At 54.2% G+C, this 23,815-nt stretch overlaps 1 protein-coding gene across 1 annotated transcript in view; it reads left to right on the forward strand.

Moving 5' to 3' along the window:
* Positions 1–1,722: 1,722 nt before the first annotated feature.
* Positions 1,723–23,815, forward strand: part of OPCML (opioid binding protein/cell adhesion molecule like) — a 103,223-nt gene continuing 81,130 nt past the window's right edge. Inside the window, exon 1 of the mRNA XM_075036709.1 lies at positions 1,723–2,073. Within this exon, the coding sequence (XP_074892810.1) occupies positions 1,907–2,073 (167 nt within the window). The 5' untranslated portion in view covers positions 1,723–1,906. The remainder of the gene's footprint in view (positions 2,074–23,815) is intronic.

Consider the following 23,815-nt stretch of genomic DNA (forward strand, 5'->3'; position numbering starts at 1 on the left):
TAGCCCCTGGAAGGTACAGGTTCCCCGTCATATATTCAGTAGAAGAGGCAGATGCCCCTTGGAGGAAGGCACCCAACCAAGGTCCAGCCTGTCTTGGCTTGGACATGAGGAACTGTACAGCCTGCTGCCGGGACATGGCAGCGTGAGGTTGGCTTTCTTTCGTAGGCACAGAGACAGATGTGTCTGGCCGATCACCGAGGTCTTGGTGCCCTCAGTTGCTCTTTGAGGAGGTAAACGGTGGTCTCTGGGTGTCTCCGCTGATCTCGGGCGCTGCCCTGCTTGTAACCGGTGGGGCGGAAAGCCCTGGGGCTTCTTGCTGCGACGATCTCTGTGTCAGGGAGTGGGGACAGGGCAGGGAGATCCTCTTCCAGCCTACTAGGTGATCCTGCAGGGCAAATACATGGCGGCAGGACGCCGTTCCTCACTGCCCTGCCTGCAGGCAGGCTCCCAGCCCCTCTCTGCTACCTGCTGCCCAGGCGCAGGGCAGAAAGCGGTCCCAGCCCCGCACGCAGCGGGGCGGGAGACGCGTCAACAGGTGGATGCAGAGAAGGATGCAGAGAAAAAGATGCAGAGGAAGATGCAGCGAAAGATGCAGCGACAGATGCAGCGAAGCGGGGTTGGTGTGGGCAAGGGAGCCAGCACTCTGCTGCTCGCCGGGGGCTGCAGGAGCGTGATGCTGCGGGCAGAACAGTCCTCCCTGCAGCCGGGGTTGAGATGGTTAAAGCGGGGCGGGGGGCTGTGCGTGTGTGTGTGTGTCCCCCGCCTTGGGTAGTGGGAGCGCGGTGCGGCAGGGGTTAAAGCCTGGCGAGCGAAAGGCGCCGGGCTCGGCTGGGCTCCCCGCCCGCCCGGGTGCGGGTGCGGGGTGGGCGCGGGTGTGCGTGGAAGCCAAAGTGCCGGTCAGGGATGGAGCCGCTGCCATGACAACCCCGGGAAGTCAGCCTGCGCGCCGCCCGGGGATGCTGCCGGCCAGCCGCGCCGGCGGGGCTGGGATGCTGCTGCCGCCTCTTCCTCCTCCTCCTCCTCCTCCTCCCCCTCGCCCCTTCCCCCGCTCCCCGTTTTTCGGTTGAGCGGCAGCTGGGAGAGCAACCTCCCACCCCGAGCCCCCGGGGGTGGGGTGGGTGGTTGGGGGTGGGATTGGGGCGAGGAGAAGCGGAGGAGGAGGAGGTGGGGGGGGGGGGAAGCAGCCGCTCCCCAGACCCCAGTTTGCGGAGCCGAGGAGCGGCGCTGGTTCTGCCTCGCGTCCTGGGCGGCGGGGACGTCGCCTGCAGCTCCGCGGGGAAGTTTCGGTCTTGCGACAGAATCGGCATTTGGGGGAGCTTTGGGGGTTTTGGTTGTTTTTTGTGGTGGTTTTTTTTTTTTTTTTTCCCGTCTTCGTTTTCCTTCACCCTCTATTACTTAAACGAAAGAGCAACAGCCGGCAAAGAACCCAACTCCGAGCCCGTTTTGCTCCCCCAGCCTGTTTTTATGGCCGCCCTCCCTTTCCTGCCAGAGACACTTACGTTTCCTCCTTGGGTTATAAACTTTTGATGCCAGATCTCCGCAGCGTGTGCCCAACTGAATCTTAAAGTAGCGTCTCGAGCAGACACACATCCGTGACCTTCATCTCTTGCTCTGCACCTTCTCTCCTCCTCTTCCTCCTCCTCCCCCCCCCCCCCCCCCCGGCCCTCCCGTCCTCCTCCCTCACCCAAGGATACTGGGGACTCCCTCCGGATGCCGCTCGGCAGGCTCAGCGCTCGCAGGCTGCCTTGCCGGGGGCTCTCCTGATCTCCGTGGAGCTCCGCATCGCTCGCCCCGGTGGTTTTGCTCCCCCCCGTCCCCCCCCGCAGGCACCCCGTCCCTCCTCTCCCCCCCCCGCCCCTTCCTTTTCGCTCCTTGCCGGGGGTCGGAAAAGTCCCTGCTGCCCAGGATGGGGGTCGGTGGGTGCTTAGCCCTGCCCTGGAGGTGCCTAGTCGTCCTCTGTCTCAGGCTGCTCTTCCTTGTGCCCGCAGGAGTGCCCGTGCGCAGCGGAGATGCCACCTTCCCCAAAGCTATGGACAACGTGACTGTGCGGCAAGGGGAGAGTGCCACGCTCAGGTAGGAGCAGCTGGATTTCTGCCTTGGGGGGGGGGGGGGACCGAGGGGGTCCTGGCTTCGGCTCTCGGTGGGATGCTGTGCGCCGAGCGGGGCTGCCGGAGGGTCCTGGGACCGGGCTGGAGACTTTGCACGCATCCCGGGGGCTCGTTCCCGGCGTGGCAGAGCGGTTTTTTGGGGGGACCGATGCGCCGGTGCTGCGTGGCGGAGAGCGGGTTGCGGCGGCGAGGCTGGCAACCTCCCGTCGGTGCTGGCGGGGGGCTGCGGGTGCCAGACGAGGAGCTGACAAAGGGGCTTAGGTGGCAGACAGCGAGTTAGCGCTGCCTCACGCTCCCAAAGTTGTCTCCGTGCGTGTGTGTCTGTGTGGGAGGGGTGGGGGGGTCCGCACTGCCTGCACCGGTGCCAGCCTGCATCGCCAGCGGGTTTCCAGGGCTGCGATGCCTCCGAGGTGTCAGTGTTTCGCCTTGATCGCTTTATAGTCTCTGCACGAATCTGTTAATATCAAATCAATCTTTTACTCCAGGGGTGCATCTTATGAATTCTGATGGATGCTTTACCTTACGCTGTTTGCTGTAGGAGAAATGCAGGCAGGTTATATGCAGACGGGCCGCTTCTATGCTGCACAATACGGCAGAGCATCCCTTTTCGTTCCCTGAACGAGTTACAGGTGTACATGGTGCATTACCTGGGTAGGGTGGCAGCTCTCAATAGACATCGCAGCAGCGTGGCCAGATGAGCAGATAGCAGCCCAGCCTTTTTCGGAGGGCGGTGGGGGAGTCAGCTCGCGTCCAGGGCTTTGGGTCGGGCTGTTTGCGCTTCAGGGGGAACCTGAGTCGGTTAATCTGGCTGGGCGAGCATCCCTGGGACTTGGGGAAGAAGCACGGGGGACGGTGGGGCGTGATGAGCCTGGAGCGAGCGAGTCCGGAGGAGTTAGTCTGCTGCTTTCTCTGCGATAACGAGCAGCGTGTTGCCCCCCACGCGAGGCTGGCTGCTCCCTCGCACAGACCCGGAGTAACGGGGCTGCAGCAGCGAGCAGCTCCTCTTCCCAAAGCCAGGCACAAGGATGGCACAAGCGAGCCGAGCGTGTCACGCTCTCCGTTAGCAGCCGAGCCATCGCGGGGACGAGGAGCTGGCGCCGGTTTGAGCGAGAGGGTCTTCGCTCGCCTGGGCGGCGGAGGCACGGGGGGGTCAGGCAGGCTTTCTGCGGCTGGGGTGCTCTTTGTAGAGGGGAAATGTTTGGCGCGTGATCGTGGTGGTGGGAAACGGGCTCCGGCTCGAGGGCTGTGCTGCCGGGAGAGGTGTCGGTCGCTCGTCTGCCTGCCTCCCGGCACAGCTCCTGCCAGACTTTGGGGTGTTTGCCTGTGCCGGGAGCATCCCTGTTCCTCGGTCCCAGCCAGGGACCCGCTGGGACGCACTTGTCGTCACCCCGGGTAACTGGGGTCTGTGGCGCAGCGGGAGAGCAGAGGGCACGTTTCCGTGCGCTCTTCGTAATTGAACCGCAACAATGATTAACCTGAGCTGGAGCGAGCAAGGCAGTTTAAAGAAAAGACGACAATCCCCCAGTGAGATGCCTCTTTGGCCTTGGTGCTCTTTTCCTCGCCTTCTGAATTTGTCTCCCTGGTGAAGCGTGTGGTTTGGGGCTCTCCGAGGCAAGGCTTGTGGAGGTCAGAGCAGGATGGGTGCTTGCTATGGGTGAGCTGGGGGGGGGGGGGCTGAGCCCCTTCCCCTGGGAGCCCCCACAGCTCCGATACTGGCCGAGGCTGCTGCCAGCAGAGGGCTGACTTGGATCTCCTTCTTTTTTTTAAGCTTCTGGCCTCTTTTCGGTGCTGTTTGCGAGAGGGGATGTTTGTGAAACAGCCAGCCCTGGAGCGGTGGGGTATTTTAGCCTTCGTGTACGAAAATCTGCATCCCCTGGTGGGACTCTGGGTGCCGGCGCTTAGAGGAACCCTTTGCCCCAAAAGCACTTGCTCTCTACCCATTTACCCCCTCAGCATCTGCTCCTGCCCAGGCTCTCTGGTGCATCTTTTCCATGCTCTCACCCTCTCCTTTTTTCCTTTCAGCTTTAGCTTTTCCCTGCTGCAGTTGGGTTTCTGGCCTCCAGCTCCCATTTGCCCTCAGTCTGCCCCATCTCTTCTTGCATTGCTGTTTCTCAACGGCCCCTCTTCTTCTCTCCCACCCTTATTTCCCTGCTGCTGCTGCCCCTCTGCAGCCTCTGAGTAGCGAGCAGCTTTCTGTCTTGCCTTGGGTCTGGAGGTGGGCAAGGCATTGCACGCAGCAGCCCAAAGGGGTAGCATCAATTGTGGGTTGCCCACAGCAGCCCAAAGGTGGAGCTTCTTGAGGATGTGGCTGGTATTTATTTGCAGGCTGCGATACCCTCAGGAGAGCCAGGAAGGGGAAACTGCCCTGGACGGTCTTTCCATGTGGGCGATGCTTTGGTCGATGCCTAGCCTGGGACCCCTGATGGGGATTTTTCCTGGCAAATAGTCTGTGCGCCCGTAGTAGGAGTAGATGAGGTGTCCTCTGCTGTCCTCCCTGCAAAATGGCATTTTTCTTGGGGCTCAAACTGAGAAGTTGGGCCTTGAAAAACTGAGAAACCTGTAATTCCAGCTTGTCGCACTTGCAGAATTAGCTGCAGTCCTGCTAGGTCTGGAGGGATCGGGTCCTCTCCCATCCTGCTTCGTACGGTGCTGCGTGCCTGGTCACGAGATGGGCTGAGCCCGTGAGTCTCCCTGGCTTCGGCAGGGCTGATGGAAGCTCTTTGCTTTCCAAGATCAGCTCTTTAACCACACATTGCATTGCAGAAGGGAAGAGATGAGAGAGAGCAGAACCGCACGCTAGCGGTGGAGGAAACCTGGAGGCTTTTCAGGCTGGTTGTGGTTTTCCTGTATTGCATTTTGGGTGCTTCCATTTCCAGCTCTCCACCTTTTTTCGGAGGGAGGCTCAGCATAATCCTTGCAGAAACTAAGGCTCCATCTACAGGCAACTTCTAGGTCATCTTAGATCAGCAGCAAATGATTCCCCTGTTTTAAGCAGAGATTGTTGATAATTCACGACTTTTTATTGTAAGAACAAACAATTCCCGTAATAGTCATGCACCTTTCCTCTCTGGGGAACTCAAGGCAGTTTGCAAATTCTCTGTGTGCTATTCAAAAGAAAATCAAGCTGCCTCTTACCCGACTCTGAAATACAAGACCTTCTGCTGTGAAGCGGGGCAGATGTTTAGATGGCAGGAGTAACCCGTGTTACGCACCAGTTTGGGACATGAAACGGAACAAGGAGCACGCTGGTAATGGACAGGGGGGTTGAAGAAGGTCACTTTTTAATTTCCCAGCTGGGATTTGATGTGGAAACAAGGATTAAATCTCTGCTTTTGGGAAGAGTGCCACCAAACCTCGGCTTTCTACGCACGATGCTTCTTGGATGCGTGCCCTGCCAGCCGCGGGGCACGGGCATCCGTCCCCTAGGTTGCTACGGGGGTATCGCTGGCAGGTCCCCAGCACGGTTAGCAATCCCAAGGGGCTGACCCTGGCTAGAAACCTCGGGTTGCGTTTCATCCCAACTGCATCGCAGCGGTGGAAGCATCTGCGCCATCGCAGAGGGCTGCCGGAGTTTGAGCCGGAGCGCAAAGGCGATGCAGGCAGCGGCTGAACCGCAGGTAACGCCGCTGCTGTGGCAAATATTCAAGAGGTGTTGAAACGGGGATGTATAGTAAACAGGATCGTATTGCTTGTGCCGCCAGCAAACCGACCTTTTATAACAGGCATCAGTACGGTTCATAAAGACATAAAACAACAGCTGCTCAAAATTTCAAGGCTTTATAGTTTTATCAGTATTTAAGAAATAGCGGCTTTTTTTTTATTATTAAAGCAAAGAGAGTGCGTTTCAGTGGTTGGAAGGAGCAGCTGGGAGACAAGGTGTGCTGGGTTTTCTGCTTGGCTGTTGCCCCAGGGACACCAGGACTTGAGGAGGCTCCTCCATTGCTCTCTGCCTCAATTTCCCCATCTGTAAAATGGAGCCAACAGCAGTTGCTTGTCAGCGATGATTAGAAGAAATGAGCATTCATCGATGTTGCTAAGGTTGTACAAAAGATGTTAGGCATGTATAACTAGGCTTTTCTCTAAACTAAATATATAATACAGAGATGCTTTTTCCCTCTATATAAAGGCAGATTTTCAAGTCAAATCCCCTTCCACCTTTATATTCGCTTCTGTGGCCTCCCCCATTGCTTGTCCACGAAGGAGGCCAAAAAACCGGGGTAGCTTTGTTCATTCGCATCCAAGACTCTGCGACTGGCTGTATTTTGCCAATTAGCGAGTATGAGAACAATTCCAATTAAAAATAAAAAGCCAGAATAAAACATCACAAGATGCCGTTCTTCCATTTATTTTTGCAATTATAGTTTTAATTATTTCTGACAATGCTGCTTTTTTTTTTTTTTTTTTTTTTTTTTTTTTTTTTGGTGTAATAATCTACCGCAGTCTGTTTCCCAGCACACGATGAGGCCTCAGTAAAATAAAACCAGCAGGAGCAGGCGGCAGGACCACAATCTCTGGGCATAGGTCTGGGAAGTCGGGAAATCAGATTTTTTTGCCTCTGTCTCAGTCAAACCACCAGCCCTTGGTTTACCTACCTGTTAATGGGGGTTGTGACACTCACCTGCCACCGTGCAACGTGCAACCGCGGTACCCGGCAGCGAAAAGAAGCGTTAATGCAGCCACGTCTCTGCTGTTAAATCCTTGCTGAGAAGTGGGAAGAGTTGCCGCTTTTTGTGTGCAAATGCTAAAAGCGTGGGGATTAGCGAAGAGCAGATTAGCGAGGACTTGCTCCATTGCTGCCCCCTCCCTCCCCCTCCTACCCCAAAAGTTTTCTGGAGCAGCTAAATATATACCTGCCGTTTCCAAGGTAGAGCTCGCTGCGTGTCGGAGCTGTAATTGGCGACTCAGTGAAATTACAGCCACGGATTCTGGCATTTGGATCCTCCTGGCTGGCATAATAATTTCTCCCTAGGTAGCTGGTATTTAACTTGTCTTATCTGCTCCTGATAGTTATAATTACAGTGCCCGCTAATTTCACTGTAATATTGCAGCCGTTGGGAGGGTGGTTGGCCAAAGGTCGGGGGGTTGCGGGAGGGCTCCCTCCACCCCAGCCCGTTACACGAAGGCAGGCGCCGCTGCCGAAATGCAGATGCTGAGACCCTGCAGCACCCGGTCCCCAACCTCCCCGGTCGTGCCCCTTTCCCACCTCGGTGGGGCTGGAGCAGCCTCGCAGCCCCCCCGCCATGCCGTTGTCCTCGCTAGCATCCCGGGAGGAGATGCTGGAGGGAGTTTGAAGTCCTGGCGTCCTTGCTGCTGGATAAATGTCGGTCTCCGTCTCGGGCCAGGGTAGGGCTTGCTGGTTTGCGTGGGGTTGCCTGCTTGGGTTGCCTGGTTGTCCCCGCTCAGGAGCACGGTCCTGCTGTGCGAGGGGGGGAGATTTCGGGGCCGGCTTTGGGGAGTTGACCCTCAGCCGGCGAGGCTTTCGCTGCTGCTCGTGCCAACGCCTCTCCTGCCGAGCTGGTGCCGGGTACGGCAAGAGAGGCTTTGCCGTGAGCGTGGGACCGGACTCGAGCAGCAGAGAGCTAGAGCCCTGCTGATACAGAGATGGTAACCAGGGCGCTGGGGTTTTTGCTTCAGAAAAGCCTGGTTTTGAGAGGGCAGCGAGCTGGTCCGGCTCTGCAGCGGGAGGAGGAGTCACTCGGTGTCACCTCTCCAAGGGCCAGGATGCGAGCCCTGGGAATGTCCTTTTGCCTGGCAAAAAGTGCACCCCCCCCGCTAAGTTTTTGAGCTCTACTAGCCAGAAATAGTTACAAGCAGTGATATTCAGCTCCAGGGGATGAGACTGAACTGTTAGTAATCCTTTCGCTATAGGGTACACGAGATCTTTTTGCGAGCATAATAAACTCCCTGGGATTGCAAGCGGTAATAGCTGTCCTTCCCCTGGATCACGCACGCTGCTCCAGGAGCTCGGGTCTTTGTTTCTAGAGAAGGATTAGGTGTTAATGCTGCAAAATGAAACCGGGGCACAGTGGCTGTCTTTCACATTCCCGGTTTCTGAAGAGTTTCTCTGTTCCCTTGACTGCTCTCACAGTTTGCCTCCTCCTTGCGTTTCTCAGCCCTAAACCACAGATGCTTTTTACAACAGCTGGACATATTGTTTTAAGTGATAATCTTTAGATACTGCAGCTGAGCAGACAGTTCATAAGGAATATCTGATTCGGTGACTATCACTTCTTCTTCCGTCCTTGTGAGCAGTCTTCGAGGGTTAGGATGTTCTGGTTTTTCTTCTTCGTGGTGTTTTTTTTTTTTCTTCTTTTTTTTTTTTAATGAGAAAAATAATGCCCCACCCCAGCCCCTGCTAACAATTCTTAGTCTGTAATGGGTTGCTTACTTCAGGTTTGATTTGATGCGTAGGTCTTGTCTTCCCTGACAGACAGAAGCCTTCAAGGTCGGATCTTTAGTGCAAAATGCTCACATTGTACTTCTGTTTTCCTATGAATATTTCCCAAGATCTGCTTAAAACGAGTTGTTTCCATGACTATACTCACTTGATGGACTTGTTCCTCAGGATGAGTCTTCAAGTCTGCTTCTCCGTGGAGGGGGAAGATAATGAGAACAACAACTATTGTGGCGGAGGATCGGATCAGTAAATTGTGCTGACGCTGATAAGGCGCTTTGTGCCATCTCCAGTGCAGGTGGGGTTCAGAGCGGGGAAACCTGAGGAGCCGTCGCACAGAGCATCTTGCTTTTTCTTCTCTTGGTGTGCCAAGGCTTGTGTGTGGTGTCACCTCCTGGCTGGAGCCGGAGAGAGGAGGAATGGGAGGCTAGGAGGGAGAAAGCGGGAGAGGCGAAAAGTTGGCAGGGGAAAAAGAAAGTGGCAGGGGCAAGAAGGGAATGAGTAAAGGGAAAAACAAAGCGTTGGAAGGGATGGACCAAAGAAGCAGCCACGACTGGTAACTCCCATCGCATGAAGTTCAGCGCTGTGGGATGAGTTCCTAAATCAGAGCCCAGCAGTCAGCACGGCCGGCTGGACCACGGGGATGTGCCGGCTGCAGGGAGCTGAGATGTGGGGGGCTTTGGCTTGAGCCAGCTGGTACCCAGGTCCCAGGACCAGTCACAACGGGGCAGCACGTCCCCCCTGCTGCCTCCTATTTGTTTATATTTTCTCTGCGTGTGTGTGTGTGTGTATATATATATATATATAAAAAAATCTAACAAATTTCTAACCCATATAAATCCAATTACCCATGTTTTGCCTGCAGGGAGCGAGGGAGATTAATGTTTGGTATTTTGGCAGGAATGTAAAAAGAAATAGGTGGTAATAACAATGAAGGCTCATAAAAAGGAACCGATAGCCGTGTCTGCGCCCGGGAACCCGGCCGTAATTCTCGTGGGCACTTGCCGGCAGGGTGCCCTGCTCCCGCGGAGGGGCAGGAAAGAGCCAGGAGTGCTTCCTGGGCACCTGAGCATTCATCCTGCGAGCAGAGATGACATTAATGTGATAATAATGGAGGCTGATAAAAAGAAATGGTTTATGCTCCCAGGGCACCTTCTCGTAACACATCCCACTCTGCGTCGCGGCTTGTAAGAGCCACGGGAGCGTGCTGCTATTGTCCCCGTTTTGCAGAGAAGCAAGCAAGTCCCATGAAAGGAGGATGAACATGGATTTTTTTTGGAAGGAGGGATGGAAGCTAAGCTCTTCACCCTCGTGATGAGTCTGTGGTTGTGTTGGTCCTTGCTGATCTCATTTGGAGTGACGTGGCCCAGAGTTTTTCAGGCAGTTATGGCTGTGGGTAGGAGTTGGGAGCACCAGCGTTGTGCCCTGGCAGAGAACAACGTCTCTCATAATTTTTTCCTCCACTCTCAGCCCTTTTCTGCAGCGTCTCTGCAGGCTGAGTTTTCCCCAACTCTTTCCCTTCCCTAGCATGAACCCTAGCACACGACATGCCTTCTCCCTGCAGCTCTCGGTCAGAGGACAGCAGTCTTGTCGGAGGACAGGCGGTCACCGCAAGGCTGTACCCATCACATCGCGTCGGTGCTTGGCTTCGTCCCCTTCTGCTCCTCGGTCCGCAGCCCGCGGTCTGTCCCACGTGGTGACTGCAGTCGAGAGGGTGTCCTGCCACCAGGCGCCTCTCCTCCCTCGGCTTTGACGCTCGGGAGCCAGCCGCTCATCACCCTTCATCGATAGCCTCCGCTCTGCTGCCCGGGTGAGGTCCCCTCTTGGGCACAGCGCTGCTCTCTGTGTCCCCCGCGTTGCGGGTTCCTGCGCTGCTCCCTCCGCCGTCACCCACGGTCACGGATTAATCACGGTTCAGATATTGCATCCCTACAGCGGTTTCTGCCTTCTCTGCTGGCTTTGCATCAGGCTCCTTGCTCTCCGTTTATTACCACCACTGGTTTTATAACCCACTTTATCAGATGACTTTTTTCTTTCTTTCTTAAAGAGCATAACCCACGAGCAACTCATCATTTCAGAAAGAGGGAGAGTGCCGTTAGCAGAAGAGAAAGCCTCCATGCTTACACCTTAAATGAAGAGGCTGCTTTACCGTGTTGTTGCATTTAATTCAATCAAGGCAGTTAAAGCCGAGATTTAAAGTCCTTTGTGTGATCACAGGAGTTGCTCTGATGCAGCAGCAGGTAGAAGAAAAGATTGAGCCCATTTCCAAGGAGACTCTAAGTAACTGTTGGAAGCAGCCAGGCCTGGGGCTTACTGCGGCAGCGGCTACGGTGGGAAGCTGTTAGCATTCACGTCGCATGCCATCTCATCTCTCTCTCCGTCACCCTCCCTGCTCTTCCTCCTTATCCCCATATATTCCTTTAAGTGGAATTGATTAGTTTGGCTTTTTTTTTTTTTTTTTTAAACTGGGGGGAGGGCTCTTTTTAATTAATATTCTTAACTGTATGATAATTACGCCGGCTGGTCCCATCGCAGTCTGAGTCACCCTCTCCTCCGTTGTTCTTGTGAGAAAGCTGTTTGGACTTAATTAAAGTTAGGGATCGAGGGCTAGCGGGAACAGCGGGAGTCTTGCAGGGCTTTTGATGAAATGATTGCTGTGGGGGAAGCGGCTAGTTTCTTCCCGGAGCCATAGATCGCGATGCCGAGACACCCTTACGACTGTCTGGTTTGGCTGCCTGCATTACACGGGCCATCGCCCCTCGTCCCACATTTCCCACCCTGCGCCCGCAAACTCCTCCCTGACGCCACAGCCCCTGTTTTGGGGCCGGAGGACCCCGGGTTCGGTGCGTTGCCCCTGCGTAGAGGTATCCCCTCCCTGAGGGAGCGTGTCCTGGAGCAACACCAGCGGAGCTGCCCGCGCCGGTCGCTGCCGGGGGTGTCGCAGGTCACGGTGGGGGATGTTGGAGGGATAACGGAGAAGCTGTGTGGACTCGGCAGGTCTTTTTCATCTCTCGTGTCAGCGCTCGTGCTAGCAGGCAGCACTGCCACCAGAGCTCAAATGCAGCCCAAACGAGAGCTTAACAAGCTCCGAGAGCTGTCCGGAAAGTTATCCTGACACCAAGTGACAGACTCTCAATTGATATCCTCTGGAGACTTTAAACTCACTTCTGCGAGGTTTCCAAAGCTGGTTTTGTCTCATACCTGAAGAATCCTTTATCTGCTGCGACGCCTCCCCTGCCTTGTCTCATTGCTCTTGATGTTTCTCTTTGTTGCCTGCTGCAGCGCAGGTAAACCCCGCTGCAAAACTATTTAAGAGGGGTTTCTCTTGCTCCCTGCTCCTCCTCTGGTCTGCTCTACTCTCTTGCTGGGGTTCCCGTATAAATTGCCTGGGCTGATGCCGTTCCTGCTTGGCTCTGCAGGGAACTGGCTGGAGCGACGTCAGGACCGCTGCCGCTCATCCGAGAGGGCAGGGGATGCTCCAGGCCGCTGGGGAAGGGCAAATGTAGTGCCTGGCGTGGAAAAGGGAGGAGAGACTGTTAGGAGATCGCTCACCTTCCATCCTGAGAAAGCTCTGGAGCAAACAATCAAGCGAAATTTTTGTGATCAGCTAGGAAAGGGTAAGAAGCTGTGCCACAGCCAGCGGAGATTTGCCAAGGAGAAAACGTGTCAGACGAATCTAATAGCCTTCGTACGACAGCGTACCAAGCCCCGTGGGTGGGGGGCAAGCGGGAGATGCCTGAGACGGTGACCCAGGCAGGGCTGTAGCTACTGCCCTGCGAGCTGATGGGAAGCCTAAGGTGACAACCACCGCCTGGAGCAGGCTGTAAGGGAGCAGGCTGGCCGCTGTAAGGTGCTTCCCTGCTTTTGAGACCCAGCCCAGTAGGAACTCTTTGCCCAACTGATAGGAGAAGCTGCCTTTGCAGTAGTTTCAGGCTGCAGCTGGCTGATCATGTCCTGCTCGATTGCACAAAGGGCTTGGGGGACCGTCTTCGTGTTCTAAATCTCCTCGCGCAGGATTCCTGGGGTGGGAGCGTGTCTGTTCGTAGCATCGGTGTGCTGCAGGACTGGCGTTTTGGGATGCCGTCGAGGACTTTGAAGGTTTCTGAAGTAGCAATGCGCAGTTGCTGCTGTCTCGTCGTATACTCCATCCAGTGGCGCTCCGTGGGAGAAGGTCCAGGGTGGAGCGTGTTCGCCGGTCTGTAACGTTGGGTTGGTTTTCCTCCCAGGCAGTGGGGATTGCCAGCCTGTTGCAGGGTGGCTGCTGGCCTCATCCTGCTGCCTTCTGCCGCCTTTTGTACAGCGGTCCCAAGCCGCAGTACTCCTCCTGCCCTTCTTGCGAAGGACGTCGTGCTCCAGCACCCGCTGCAGAGCCAGCCAGCCCCCCGGCAGAATGCACCCACCCCTCCCCGGGTCACCGTGCAGACCCGTTATGACCAAGAGAAGGTTTTAAGAGGCGGCTGGGGCCTGCCCAGACTCTGTCACTGAGGCTGCAGACTCTCAGAGGTGCACTCGGCATGTTTTCCTTGATTTCACTTTTATCCCCCGGGAAATCAGTGGTGGGGCCAGCCCGTCTGGGGGAAGCAGCTGCCTTTACTAAAAGGTGCTGGCTCTCTCCGGTGGCCGCATCCTGCGCCGTGCACGAGCCGGTGAGCTGTGAGGGCACGCGGTGCGTTTTCACCTTCGCCAGCTTTCGTTTGGACCCGGAGCGGGGATTACGCCGGGTCTGTGATGCCGGCTCCCAGCGGAACCCCTTCGCCATCCCCTCTCCTAGCCCACCGCCCCAAGGCAGGAGCTGTCGAGGGGGGCTGAGACCGCACGGTCCTGGCCGCAGGCTCCCTCTGGGAAGGAGCTCTGACATCTGCTCGGCCTCGCTCTCCGAAACCCGTGCTTTGTCCTGCGATTGCTGAGCTTGCAGCTGGTTTTCAAGACTGATGCTGCACTTAGTGGGGTGCTGCCAAACCCACTGAGTCCAGCAGGTTATTTCCCTTCAGAAGCCATTTATCTTTTCCCTTTCAGACGCGGGGCTTCTGTCTCTCATCTTTCTTTTCCTCCCACGTGGGAAGGAGCCCAGTCTTCCCAACCCTCCCAAATCACTGGCGCCGGGCATGGGGTCAGACTCCATCCGAGGAGCACAGGGACGCCCTGGGGAGGAGAGGCAGCTATGGGGAGGGGGCACCGTGGGCGAGGGGGTGGCAGGACTTGATGGGCTTCTTGCAATGCCGCTTGGCAGCTATCGATTCCTTTCTGGTTATTATTTTGAGGGAGATCGCTCCAGGCTTCAGCTTCTTGCACGTGTCTTTTCCGATCAGGGTTTCGGATGAGGCTGCCCTGCCGGCTGGTGGGATGCCGGCAGGTTCCGGGCTTGGGTTTGAAAGCTTTCCTCTGGCAGGGAATTGGCAATTTGTCTCCGTTTCTGAGGGGTTTGCGTGGGGTGAGAGAGAAGCTGAGATGCAAAATGTCAGATGGGAAGTTTGGGAGTGCTTTGGGCTCTGCCACTGCCTCTCACCATGACCCTGGGCACCTCCCTTAGCTTGGGGCTTTGATTGCCTCATTAAGAAGCAGGGGCTCCAAATTTCCTGACTTTTGTTCCTATTCCCCACAGTTGGAGCGCTCTGATCCTTGGGTAGGGGCTTGCGCGCTGCCGAGCACTTTTGAAGATCCCATCCCAAAGTTACCTTCAGGAGCAACGCTCTCTTTCATTAAAAACTAACTTAATAGTACAGGAGAATGCTGTGTGATGGTTATTAAAGTTTAACAACTGTGTATATCTATTACCTAGCTGCTAAATCTTTATATGCCTTAAATAATCAATTGATATTTAATTAGCATACAGTACTATTACTGCCTCCCTAAATCTATAATGATAAACCAAGTTACAAGTTATTGGACGTTAATTACTATCTGATGATTAGAAACAGCAAGACATTTGCCAGCCTCATCCCAGATATAATACAGCGTGTCCATGCACACTGCAGAGCTAAACCGTGCTTACTGTCTCTTAATAATCAATGGGTGTTTAACGTGCAATATTTGTCTAATTAGCACTAAATTAAATCCTCATTGACAACACTTCAGGGTAAGAGATCTGCATCAAATATGATGGATTAGACACAGAAGGGCTGTTACTGTAAGCAGGAGATGTGCGTGTCATTTGCTTTGCTTGTCATGGCTGGCACATGCCTCCCTGCGACTGTCAGCCCGGTCCTGGGGGGACCGGTGATGGAGTGATGCCTCGATGTTGGATTGACAGTCCCGGAGACCCCAGGTCTCTCTTTACTGAAGCTGTAGACACAAGCAGTTCTTCCCAGCCCGCTCCCCTGCTTCCGATCCCCTCTCGCCCACGGCTATCCTTGTGCCTCAACCGAGAAGGACGGGCTTTGGCGGGGAGCAGGGCGCTTTCTGCGCGAGCAGAGGTCTTCCCGGCCGTCGCGGGCAAAGGTTTCTTCTGCATTTTGGGGGAGCAGTGAGGATCGGGGAGACGTTTGTGGCCGTCCGTCTGACCTCGCAGCGGGGCTGCTGGGTGAAGATCGGAGGGATGTGGGGGCGAGGGCGGCCCCGAAGCCCGACGGCGCGTGGAGGAGCTCCCTGGGGGCGGCGGGGTGCCGAAGCGCCTCGCCGCCGTTTGCCGGCGAACGTGGAAGCTGTTTTGCGAGAGCAGCGGGGAAGGATTGCGCGGCCTCCGGCTCTTTGCGAGAATCAGCCTGTCCTTCACACTCAGCGTGGATGTAATTAACTGTGCAGATAGGATGTTATGCCAACAGCAAAGCAGAAAACGCCAGAAGATGAGTCGGAAGCGATGCCGGGGCTGTTTGGCACGGAGGCGCGGGGAAGCGGCAGCCAGGCGTGTTGCACGGCTCGCCTCCCGCCGCGCCGGCATACGCGGGAGCATCGCTTCAGCCTCCTCTGCCTCTGACGGAGGGCAGGGTCAGCGCTCCGGAGAGGAGCAACGCAACGCGGGGAGGCTCCCTGCAGGGTCTGCAATGGCTTTGCTGTAGCGTGCAGGGGAGATGAATGGTCCCCGGGAGGTGTTTCTCTCCCTCGGTGCACGATGGATATGTAACTTCCAGCTCCTAGCTCCCTCCTTTCAATCCTTTGCAAGGAATCCCTATCCTTGCTAGGTCAAGGGAGGTTTCTCGCCACCGGTTTTCCTGCCGCTTTCAGGGTTTTGCTAAAGGTGGTGAAACCTCTTGAAGCCTGAGCAGCTCCTTGGCTCCTCATGGGTTTTTCTCTGCCCCCCCCCCCCCCGAAGACCAGGTCCTGCAAAGTGCAGAGCCCCGCCAGCTGGGATGGATGTCTCCTGCGCTCTGCAGGAGCTGGGATGAGAAAGAAGGGGGCAAAAGAAAAAAAAAAAAGATTCCCAATTAGCAATTGAAATTGTTCTTAAAAGAATTTGTCTATTCTGCAAGGAATGCTTAGTAATTGATAGCAATTTCTAGCAATTAAATACAAATTAATTCGTGCTACTGAGTAGCAGTTTATTTATGGCTCTGTATTTATGGGCACTCCCTCTCCTTAAAAATATCGTCGTTGCTTTTGATAAGTAATTAGAGTTTACTGAATAATTTCCCAATGTAGGTATGAATTTTAAATAATTTTTAGTACCAAGCAAGCATTTCATTGTATTGCTGAGTGAGGGATTATCATTATTTATACTATAGTAGGGCCTAGAGGCTGGGACAGGCACTGTGCAAGCACATAGCAAAGAGATAGTCCCTGTCCAGAATAGCTTACAGTGATTTTTACGTCTCGGGTCTCTGCAGGAGGCTCCTGAGCATGCTTTTCCAAGAAATAAAGGTCATTTGCAGTCATCTGCACCAGTGCAACATGGGCTGCAAGCAGTGGCTTGGCTGCAACCGTGCTTCTCCTTCCTCGTGATTAGTGGGAAATAGTAATTCCCTACTAGTAATAGTAATGGTTAACCACCCAAAAGAGGACGGTCAAGCCCTGGACCATGAGGCGGTGAGCAAATGTCATGTCTTCTGATTAGTTTACTTAAGTTTTGGATTTGAGGTGCCTGTTATTTGCTTTGTGGTTTTTCTAAGATGGTCTCAGATTGTGGTTGCAAACTTTTAATGGTGCTCCTACAGCTATGCACGTGCACGTTAGCTCTTTGCCAGGTGAGATCTTCATATAATCACATTTCCAGGACTTGTAGATTTGAGGGGAGAGGGAAGAGCCGTGACTGGTTTAATGCTGCGGGTGGGAGCTGGTGGTATGACACCAGTTGTGGAGAGAGCTCTGACCGAGAGTTGATTTTAGGAAAGCTGTGTGTCCCAAACGCCCTCCGTCGGGCTGTGCTGGCGGGTGTGCGACTCCCCTTGAAGCATCCAAGGGATGCCCGGGGAGGGCAGGACCCCTGGCAGGGGTGGCGTGTGAGGGAGATGTCTCTCCTGATGTGTGATTTACAAAATGTGGTAGTCATCTTAAAAAATGCTGTAAGCAAGAGAAGCTGGCCAGACTGGAGGGAAGGTGCTAATTAAAGCATGTGGTAACAGCATCCATGCAGGGTAGATGCTGGAGAGAGGGAGAAACCCAAGGCTGGAGAGCAGGCGTCACGTTCAGAAGTGAGCCGGGGAGCTGACAGCAGCGTTTGGGCATGCGGTGCCAGGCAAGGGTACGCTCAAAAGTGCGGACTTTGTGCCCTAAATGTGTTTTTGGGGTCCTGAGGTGGAGCGTGCTGCTTGTACTGAGGGTCAAACTAGAGCCTGGGAACCTTGGAGAAATAAATACCCCGCGGCATTAATGTGTAGGGGACAGCTTTGGGATTTACTGCGTGTACTTATGTTATAGCTGAAGCGCCCATGGGCTATTTGGAGCTTTGAGGCTGCTCAGGCCGTTCGGAACGTGGCAGAGGTACCCGGCCCCGTTGCTGCTCCTGTCCCCTTTGTCACCTGTGGGTAGCAGGATCGGCCCCCGCCTCTCGTTCAAAGGCTGCGCTGATCCTGCCTGTGGCTGCGCAGCCTGTTCTGGCTCATTTCTGGCTTCATTACTGAGCTTGATTAAATGGTACTTGTACAGCCAAGGGTTGGGAAAACACACAAAGGGACTTTTGTAGTCATTTGAGGCACTTAGATACCGTGGAGACGGATGCTGAAGGGTTAGAGAGACAGAGTTTGACATTGCGGCTGCAGTAATGAGATGTAACCCATTAGGGCAGTGTCCTCCTGGGGTCCAGTTGCCTCCGAGGAGGGGAGAGGTTTGAGACAGAGCCTCAGGACCTGGAAAAGGCTCCTTCTGAAGAAGAAAAGAGTGAACCGGAGAGTTGCCCCGTCCTTGAGAGGAGCTGGGGACAGGTCGTCTCTGGCTTTTGTGGAGGATGGGGTTCGGAGAAAATGAGGGTGAGAAGGTTTTGCCCTCAGGATCTCACTTCTGTGTCTTGTTTTATAGAGTCTGTGTGTGTGCAGCCAGCGATATTGCTCGTACTGTTGGAGCGCGCAGAGCTGGATTTAGCCATCACCTTGTGGGCTGTGCAGCTGCTGTATCATCACGGGATGCGTACGGTGCTTGGGGTGATGCTAAGAAAGGAGACTACTCTTGTCCCCTCTCCGTGAATCCTCAAGCGGGGTGCAGTCTCCTAGACTGTCGAGTCAGACTTGTCTTTGGGAAAGGCTGCAGCAGAAGGCGGCAACTCTTCTTGTGGGGCAGCAATGGGTGAGTCTGGCCAGCTCTGAAGCTGCCAGGGCTGGGACAGACCGCAGGGTCCGCCTCAAGTGATGACGTTGAGGCAGTTGTCTCGGCAAAGACTTTTAAGGGTGAGGAGCAACGTCAAACCAGCAGGCTTGTGGTCTTGAACTCTCCTGGCCTGGCAGTCTTGCCTTAGATTTCACAGTCCAATTATTTTCATGCCGTCCTTCCCGTGCCGGAGGAGCGGGGAGCTTTCCTCCCTGCCCATCTGCAAACCTCATCGCACGCTTCACTTAAACGTTTTTCCTTTTACCTGTTCCCTGCTGCTGGGAGGGTCTGGGGCATGGCGATAGCTTTCATCTCCTCTCCTTTCTTGTGATGATTCAGAGCTGGTGGCTTTTGGCCTCTGCACTACGGGTCTCCGGTTTGTTATAAGCCGTTGCGAGGCGGTTTGTGGTGCGCTGGTACGTGGAGGAGAGATGCTGTGGACCCATTTGGATTAATCGGCTGCCTGACTGCGAGGGATGAGACCCAGTGACCCAGTGGGTCCCCCCCGGGGAGCTGCCTAACAGCCCCCCGCTCTCGCCCTGTGATTTGAGCGCGCTGGCACCGGGCTCGTGTCTGGACACGGAGATCTTAGGAGGCGGTTGAGACTTTTAACTGCCATCTCTGATGGCCCCGCACTCCCTTCCGGCAACTCCGAGACGCTCGCTTGTGTGATTAACTTCACATCCCAAAAGTCACTGCCTCTGCAAAGCTTCAGGACTCCGCCAGCGCTTCTGACTGCTTGAGTGCCCCGCAAGCCTCCAGACAAGGGTCAGCGAGGCTGTTACTGTCAGAGGAGCTCAAAGGCTCCAGGTTTGAAAGCCGAGAGTACTTCCCCGCTCTTTGATGGCAGGCTGGAACGCCTGCAGACTGCAACGGGTGTAAACAGGGAGTTTGGGCTCCCGGCAGCCTTGCAGCCGCTAAATTTTTGCCGATAGATGCCAAATTAAGCGCGTGATGGGCGGGAGGTTCCCAGAGGTGATGGCGGTGGCTCTGTCCGGCCTCGAGGCTGCGTCCCCAGGGACGTGGCGAGGAACGGTGGCCTTGCGGGAATTGGGTGAGGGGAAGGGCTGAGCCGTCCCAATCCCTTCTGGAATGATCGTGGTTAAACTCCCGCAGCGGGATTGCTCACCTGTGATTCATCAGCCCGCCGGCGCTAGGGCGGTTCTCCTTTGCTGTCTGCAGAAATAACACTGGGGGACAGGGGAGGGGGGGACGTGTCATCCTCCCCGGGGAGTTTTCGGTGGCTCTGAAGTGCCACCGCGTGGATAACGGACCACAGCTGGAGGGGTGAGAGGGGGAAATTTTGCCGAGCAGATGTGGAGGGCGGAGATGGGAGCGCTGCTGGCACAACGACTCTCCGGTGTCTCGTTGGCGGCGTGTGGCCGAGGGATGCTCCTGTGCTGGGCAGCGGTGGGGGGACACTCAGGTTTGGGGTGCGGAGGTGCCTGCCAGCACCTGCAATGGGATTTTGCCCTGGCCTGGCTCCCTCCCTTTTGCATTTTAGAGCAGATGGCTTGAACTTTCTCCCTTGCTTGGCTAGGTGTAGCACCTGAACCAGATGAAAACCAGGCAGACCCTGCAAGTGAATTTGCCAGGTGGAAGCCTCCCTGCCTTTATCGCTGTCTTCCTGACAGCAGCCCGTCCCTCCAACAAATAAACATTCCACGCACGGAGCCAGTTAAAAACATCAATTAGCTCTAAAACAATTATTATTTTTTGAAATGCCATTTTATATATGCAATAACACAACACAATAATCCTGGGTTATTTAACAGAGCATTTACCATGAAAACAGTCATTACTCTTTAAACGCTGCTGACTGTACAAGCCTCTTAACATTAAATGGCAAGTGAGGCAGAAGTCTTGCCGTCAGAAATGCCACATTCCCCTGAATATATTAGAGACAGTGTCACCAGGAAGCTCGCTGCGTGGCTGAGTGGCGTTTCCCACGCCCGGGAAGCTCTCGTGATGCTGCCGGCCGTGGGGCAGCCCATGGAGCGCGCGGGTATCGCCCAAATTTTGCTGTGTTGGTCTAGGTAGGGGCGTGTGTTGGAGAGCATCGGATGGGTTCAGTCCAACTTTGCTACGGCCCCGTAGCTTTGCTTTACCCCCATCCCTCTCTTCTGTACTGCCCTAATCTCCAGGGGTAGCAGCCGTATTCGTTATCCAGCTTAAACCCAGTAGATTTAGCTGTTTTAATATTGTTGATAGGGCCTATCATAGTGCACAGACAAAGACGTTTTTGCTGCTAAGTCAATAACGAATTTAATAGTAAGTTCTGCTTCCCCCCCCTTTTATGGTTCTAGGGAATTGTGCTGGATGTATATTATTTACTTACTTATTAGACCTCTTCCAGATACCTGGCATGAACCCGGGGGAACAGATGGAAATACCATTCTCAGGCTACCAAAAGCCTTTGGTTTAAGCAAAATAGTTGTGTTTAAAGATTAATTTAAGATGCTTTAAAAATTGAGCAGGCCATACATTTTTAATATTGATTGATATTATTATAAAAGATTCAGCTGCAACTCTTCTCACCAGGACCTCTCTTGGCACACAGACAGCACGTTTGTCTGCGAGGGACACGGCTTAGTTATTTTTAATCTTTGATACTTGTTCTTGTGAAATTTATGGGAAGCATTGCCTCGTGTCTGGCACACCGGAGCATCCCGGGCAGGAGCCTGGCATGCGCTTGGGAGGGCTTGGGGTGGAGGTGAAGCTGGATGAAGGGCTGGTGGTGGTTGAAGCCCGTGTCTCTGCTGGATGAAGGAAAGGGGATGGTACATCTAATTCCAGTAGCATCACAGAAGTGGGAGCAAAACTTCTTCCATTAAACTGAACGAAGCCCCTGCGCAGCAAACACCGAGGACCTGAATAGGTAGAAGATAAAATCTGCCCAAACAGCAAGTACATTTGGTTGTGCTTCTTGCAAACCTCCCGTATTTGTTTTCTTGATTTAACATTTTTTAATGTGGAAGTGGAAAAGAAATACCGGCACAGCACCCAGGACTGGGTGCCTCCTTTGCAGAGGCCTCTTTTGATAGTGTTTTGTTGGCAAGTTGGAGAGACAAAGCAGCCACCCCAGCCCTGGAGGAGCTGAATTTGCTGCTGAGGAATAATTCTCCAAATTGCATTTATTTCACAGGCGTGAAAGGTCACAAAGTGAAGGGAAACAAGAACTGTATTCAATTAGACAATTCGATCAAAATAAATCTGTCAAGATGGCATTCCTGCTGAGGAATCAATTGACTTGGAAAATGAAGGCAGCTGCTGCTGCTGTTGTTATTATTGTTGTTATTATTATTATTTTAAATTAGCTCCAGTACCTGACATGAGTACCTGAGTTGGAGTGCCTGAGCGGTTCACATCATCTGTCACTCTTATTAGATATTAATACATCCTCCTCCGCCTTGCATTTAGTGCCCCGTTAATAGTCAAGTGGCCCCAGAGTGCTTCCTGGGAGGTTGATATGAATGATTAGTAATGAGAAGGGATGGCGAGGCTTTTTTCAGGCATAAGGTTAAGGGAAAAAAAAAAAACGCGAGAGGGAGAACAAGCAAGCCAGCAAGCGTGCGGCTGGTGTGCTCAGTCAGATGCGTTTCTTGGTGGCTCTAAATCAACTGGAGTAATGTCTCAGCGTGTTCCCCTTTGTAGGCAGGTTATAGCGGAGAAGGTACCCAAATAATTTGCCTTATGGCTGGGGATTGGGAGGAAGGGGTTTCGTCTCCCCACGTCGCTGCTGCTCCTGCCTCCTTGGGTCTCCTGGCTCGGGCTGGCTTGGTAGTGCCGGAGGTGGTCGCCATGCCTCGATGGGTGAAGGTGTTTGCCGAAGGGTGCTACAGGAAGATGGAGGTAGAGGAACATGGTCCGTCGGGTTGGAAGGTGAGGAGAGGCTGAAGTAGGCAAAAGCTGAGATGAGATGTACCGTTAGGGAATAAATGATTTTGTAGGGGAAGAAATCCTCCTGTTGGAGAGATCCTGAAGTCTACACAGTCCTCTCCATCATCTGAGCTATTTAAAACTTGACTTGATAGAGCACGGGAGAATACAGCAAAGAAACAGGTGCCCCCAGCTGGATGAGAGCCTGGATAACTCTGGCAGATCCTTTCCAGCTTTGGCGGGTCCCTCTCTGCTGCTGTCAGCCCGTGGCGGCTGAACTGGCGTCGCCTCCCCGCTCTCCCGGGGATGTCCCCTCCTTGAAGGTACGATACGGGGAAATCAAATTTCCCGGGGCTGGCAGGTAGAAGTTGCTAGGAGTGTCTGGGCTGCCTGTGATAGGAAAGGTGATGACAGATGTTTCCTTCATCTTTTACTAGCTGGGGTATTTTCCTTTGTATCAGGCAGCCTTAAAAAGAACCCACAGAAAAGAAAGAAAAGCCACCAACCTCCTTTAAAGACAGACTTAATGACAGCAACGTACTGATCTGCTTTCCAGCTGCCTTCAGCTTGGTGCACCTCATCAAAGATGCTCTTCCCATGCCTTGGGCAGCTCTGTCTGTCTGCTGCCTGCAGCCGGGAGGCTTGGCCCCGGGAGGTCGGACGGGTGGTTCACCCAATGCGGCATCAGATCCTCCTCTCCTCTATGTCTTAGAAGGCGGCTGAAGCGTTAGCGTTAGATGGCAGGCAAAAACAAGGTCTTCCTGGACATCGGGTAGGTACCAGCATGTTGGTTTGGTGCCGATGCCATGGCCCAGCTGTTTTTTTGTGGATGTGACTCCATCCTTCTCCGCTAAATGCCCTGGTCCTGTCTGGGCATCGGTCTAGCTCCTAGACCGCTGCTCCACGCATTGAAGTAATGAGTGTAACTATGCTCACCTTGAGACTTTGGGGCAGGGCAAGCATGTTCAGAGCAAGGCTGAAAACGCGCTCGCCTTTGCACGCCTGTGTGTGCGGATGGTCCGGCCGGGATCACTTGGGTGCCACGTGGAGGGCAAGGGACACCGGCTGTCACCTTCTCCTCCCGTCGCTTGCGTTTTTATTGACTGGTGATGACAAACTGGTTTATGGACAGATCTTTTATACCCGCTAGGACTCGGCAGTTATTTTTGAGATGATGCTTTGCCTCAGAATCTTCCTTCCTTCATCCTTCATAAATCTTGAGCGAGGCTGCTGCATTCAGACCAAGCTTAATATTCTTCTTGCAGATCTCTGCACCAAAATGGCTGCATCTGAGCAGGGAGGTGTAGGCGGATTCCCCTCCGCCCCTTTGCTCAAAGGGCAGTTGTGAGCCTCAGTGTTAGGGTCTGTAAAAGGGTGTGGGTCCTTGGACGGGGTAGGACGGTGCTACCTTGGGGGTGTTTTGCGTGAGGATCCAGTGTGTGGACATGAACCTCCTCTCCTCTTCCCATCAGGCTGTGGGTTGTGAATAACGGGTTGGAGCACGGAGATGATGTTGTTAGCTAGGGAAGACTGAAGGAGAGCAATGAGGAGAGTAATGGGAATGAGAGAAAGGAGTAAGGAAGAGATAGAAAGAGAGACTTGTTTTGCAGCTGTGTGTTGCTGTTGTTGGCTTTTTTCGAGTAAAAAGCAGAGGAGAAAGAGTCCAGCCCCCTCATTTCACCTCTCCTCCACTAATGCATTCAGTTGCAAAGGACAAATCCCATTCACTTGGCCTTTCTCCTCTCCTCATTAACTCCGATGA

Source organism: Buteo buteo, chromosome 9 (genome assembly GCF_964188355.1).
Source record: "Buteo buteo chromosome 9, bButBut1.hap1.1, whole genome shotgun sequence".
Lineage (NCBI taxonomy): Eukaryota > Metazoa > Chordata > Aves > Accipitriformes > Accipitridae > Buteo > Buteo buteo.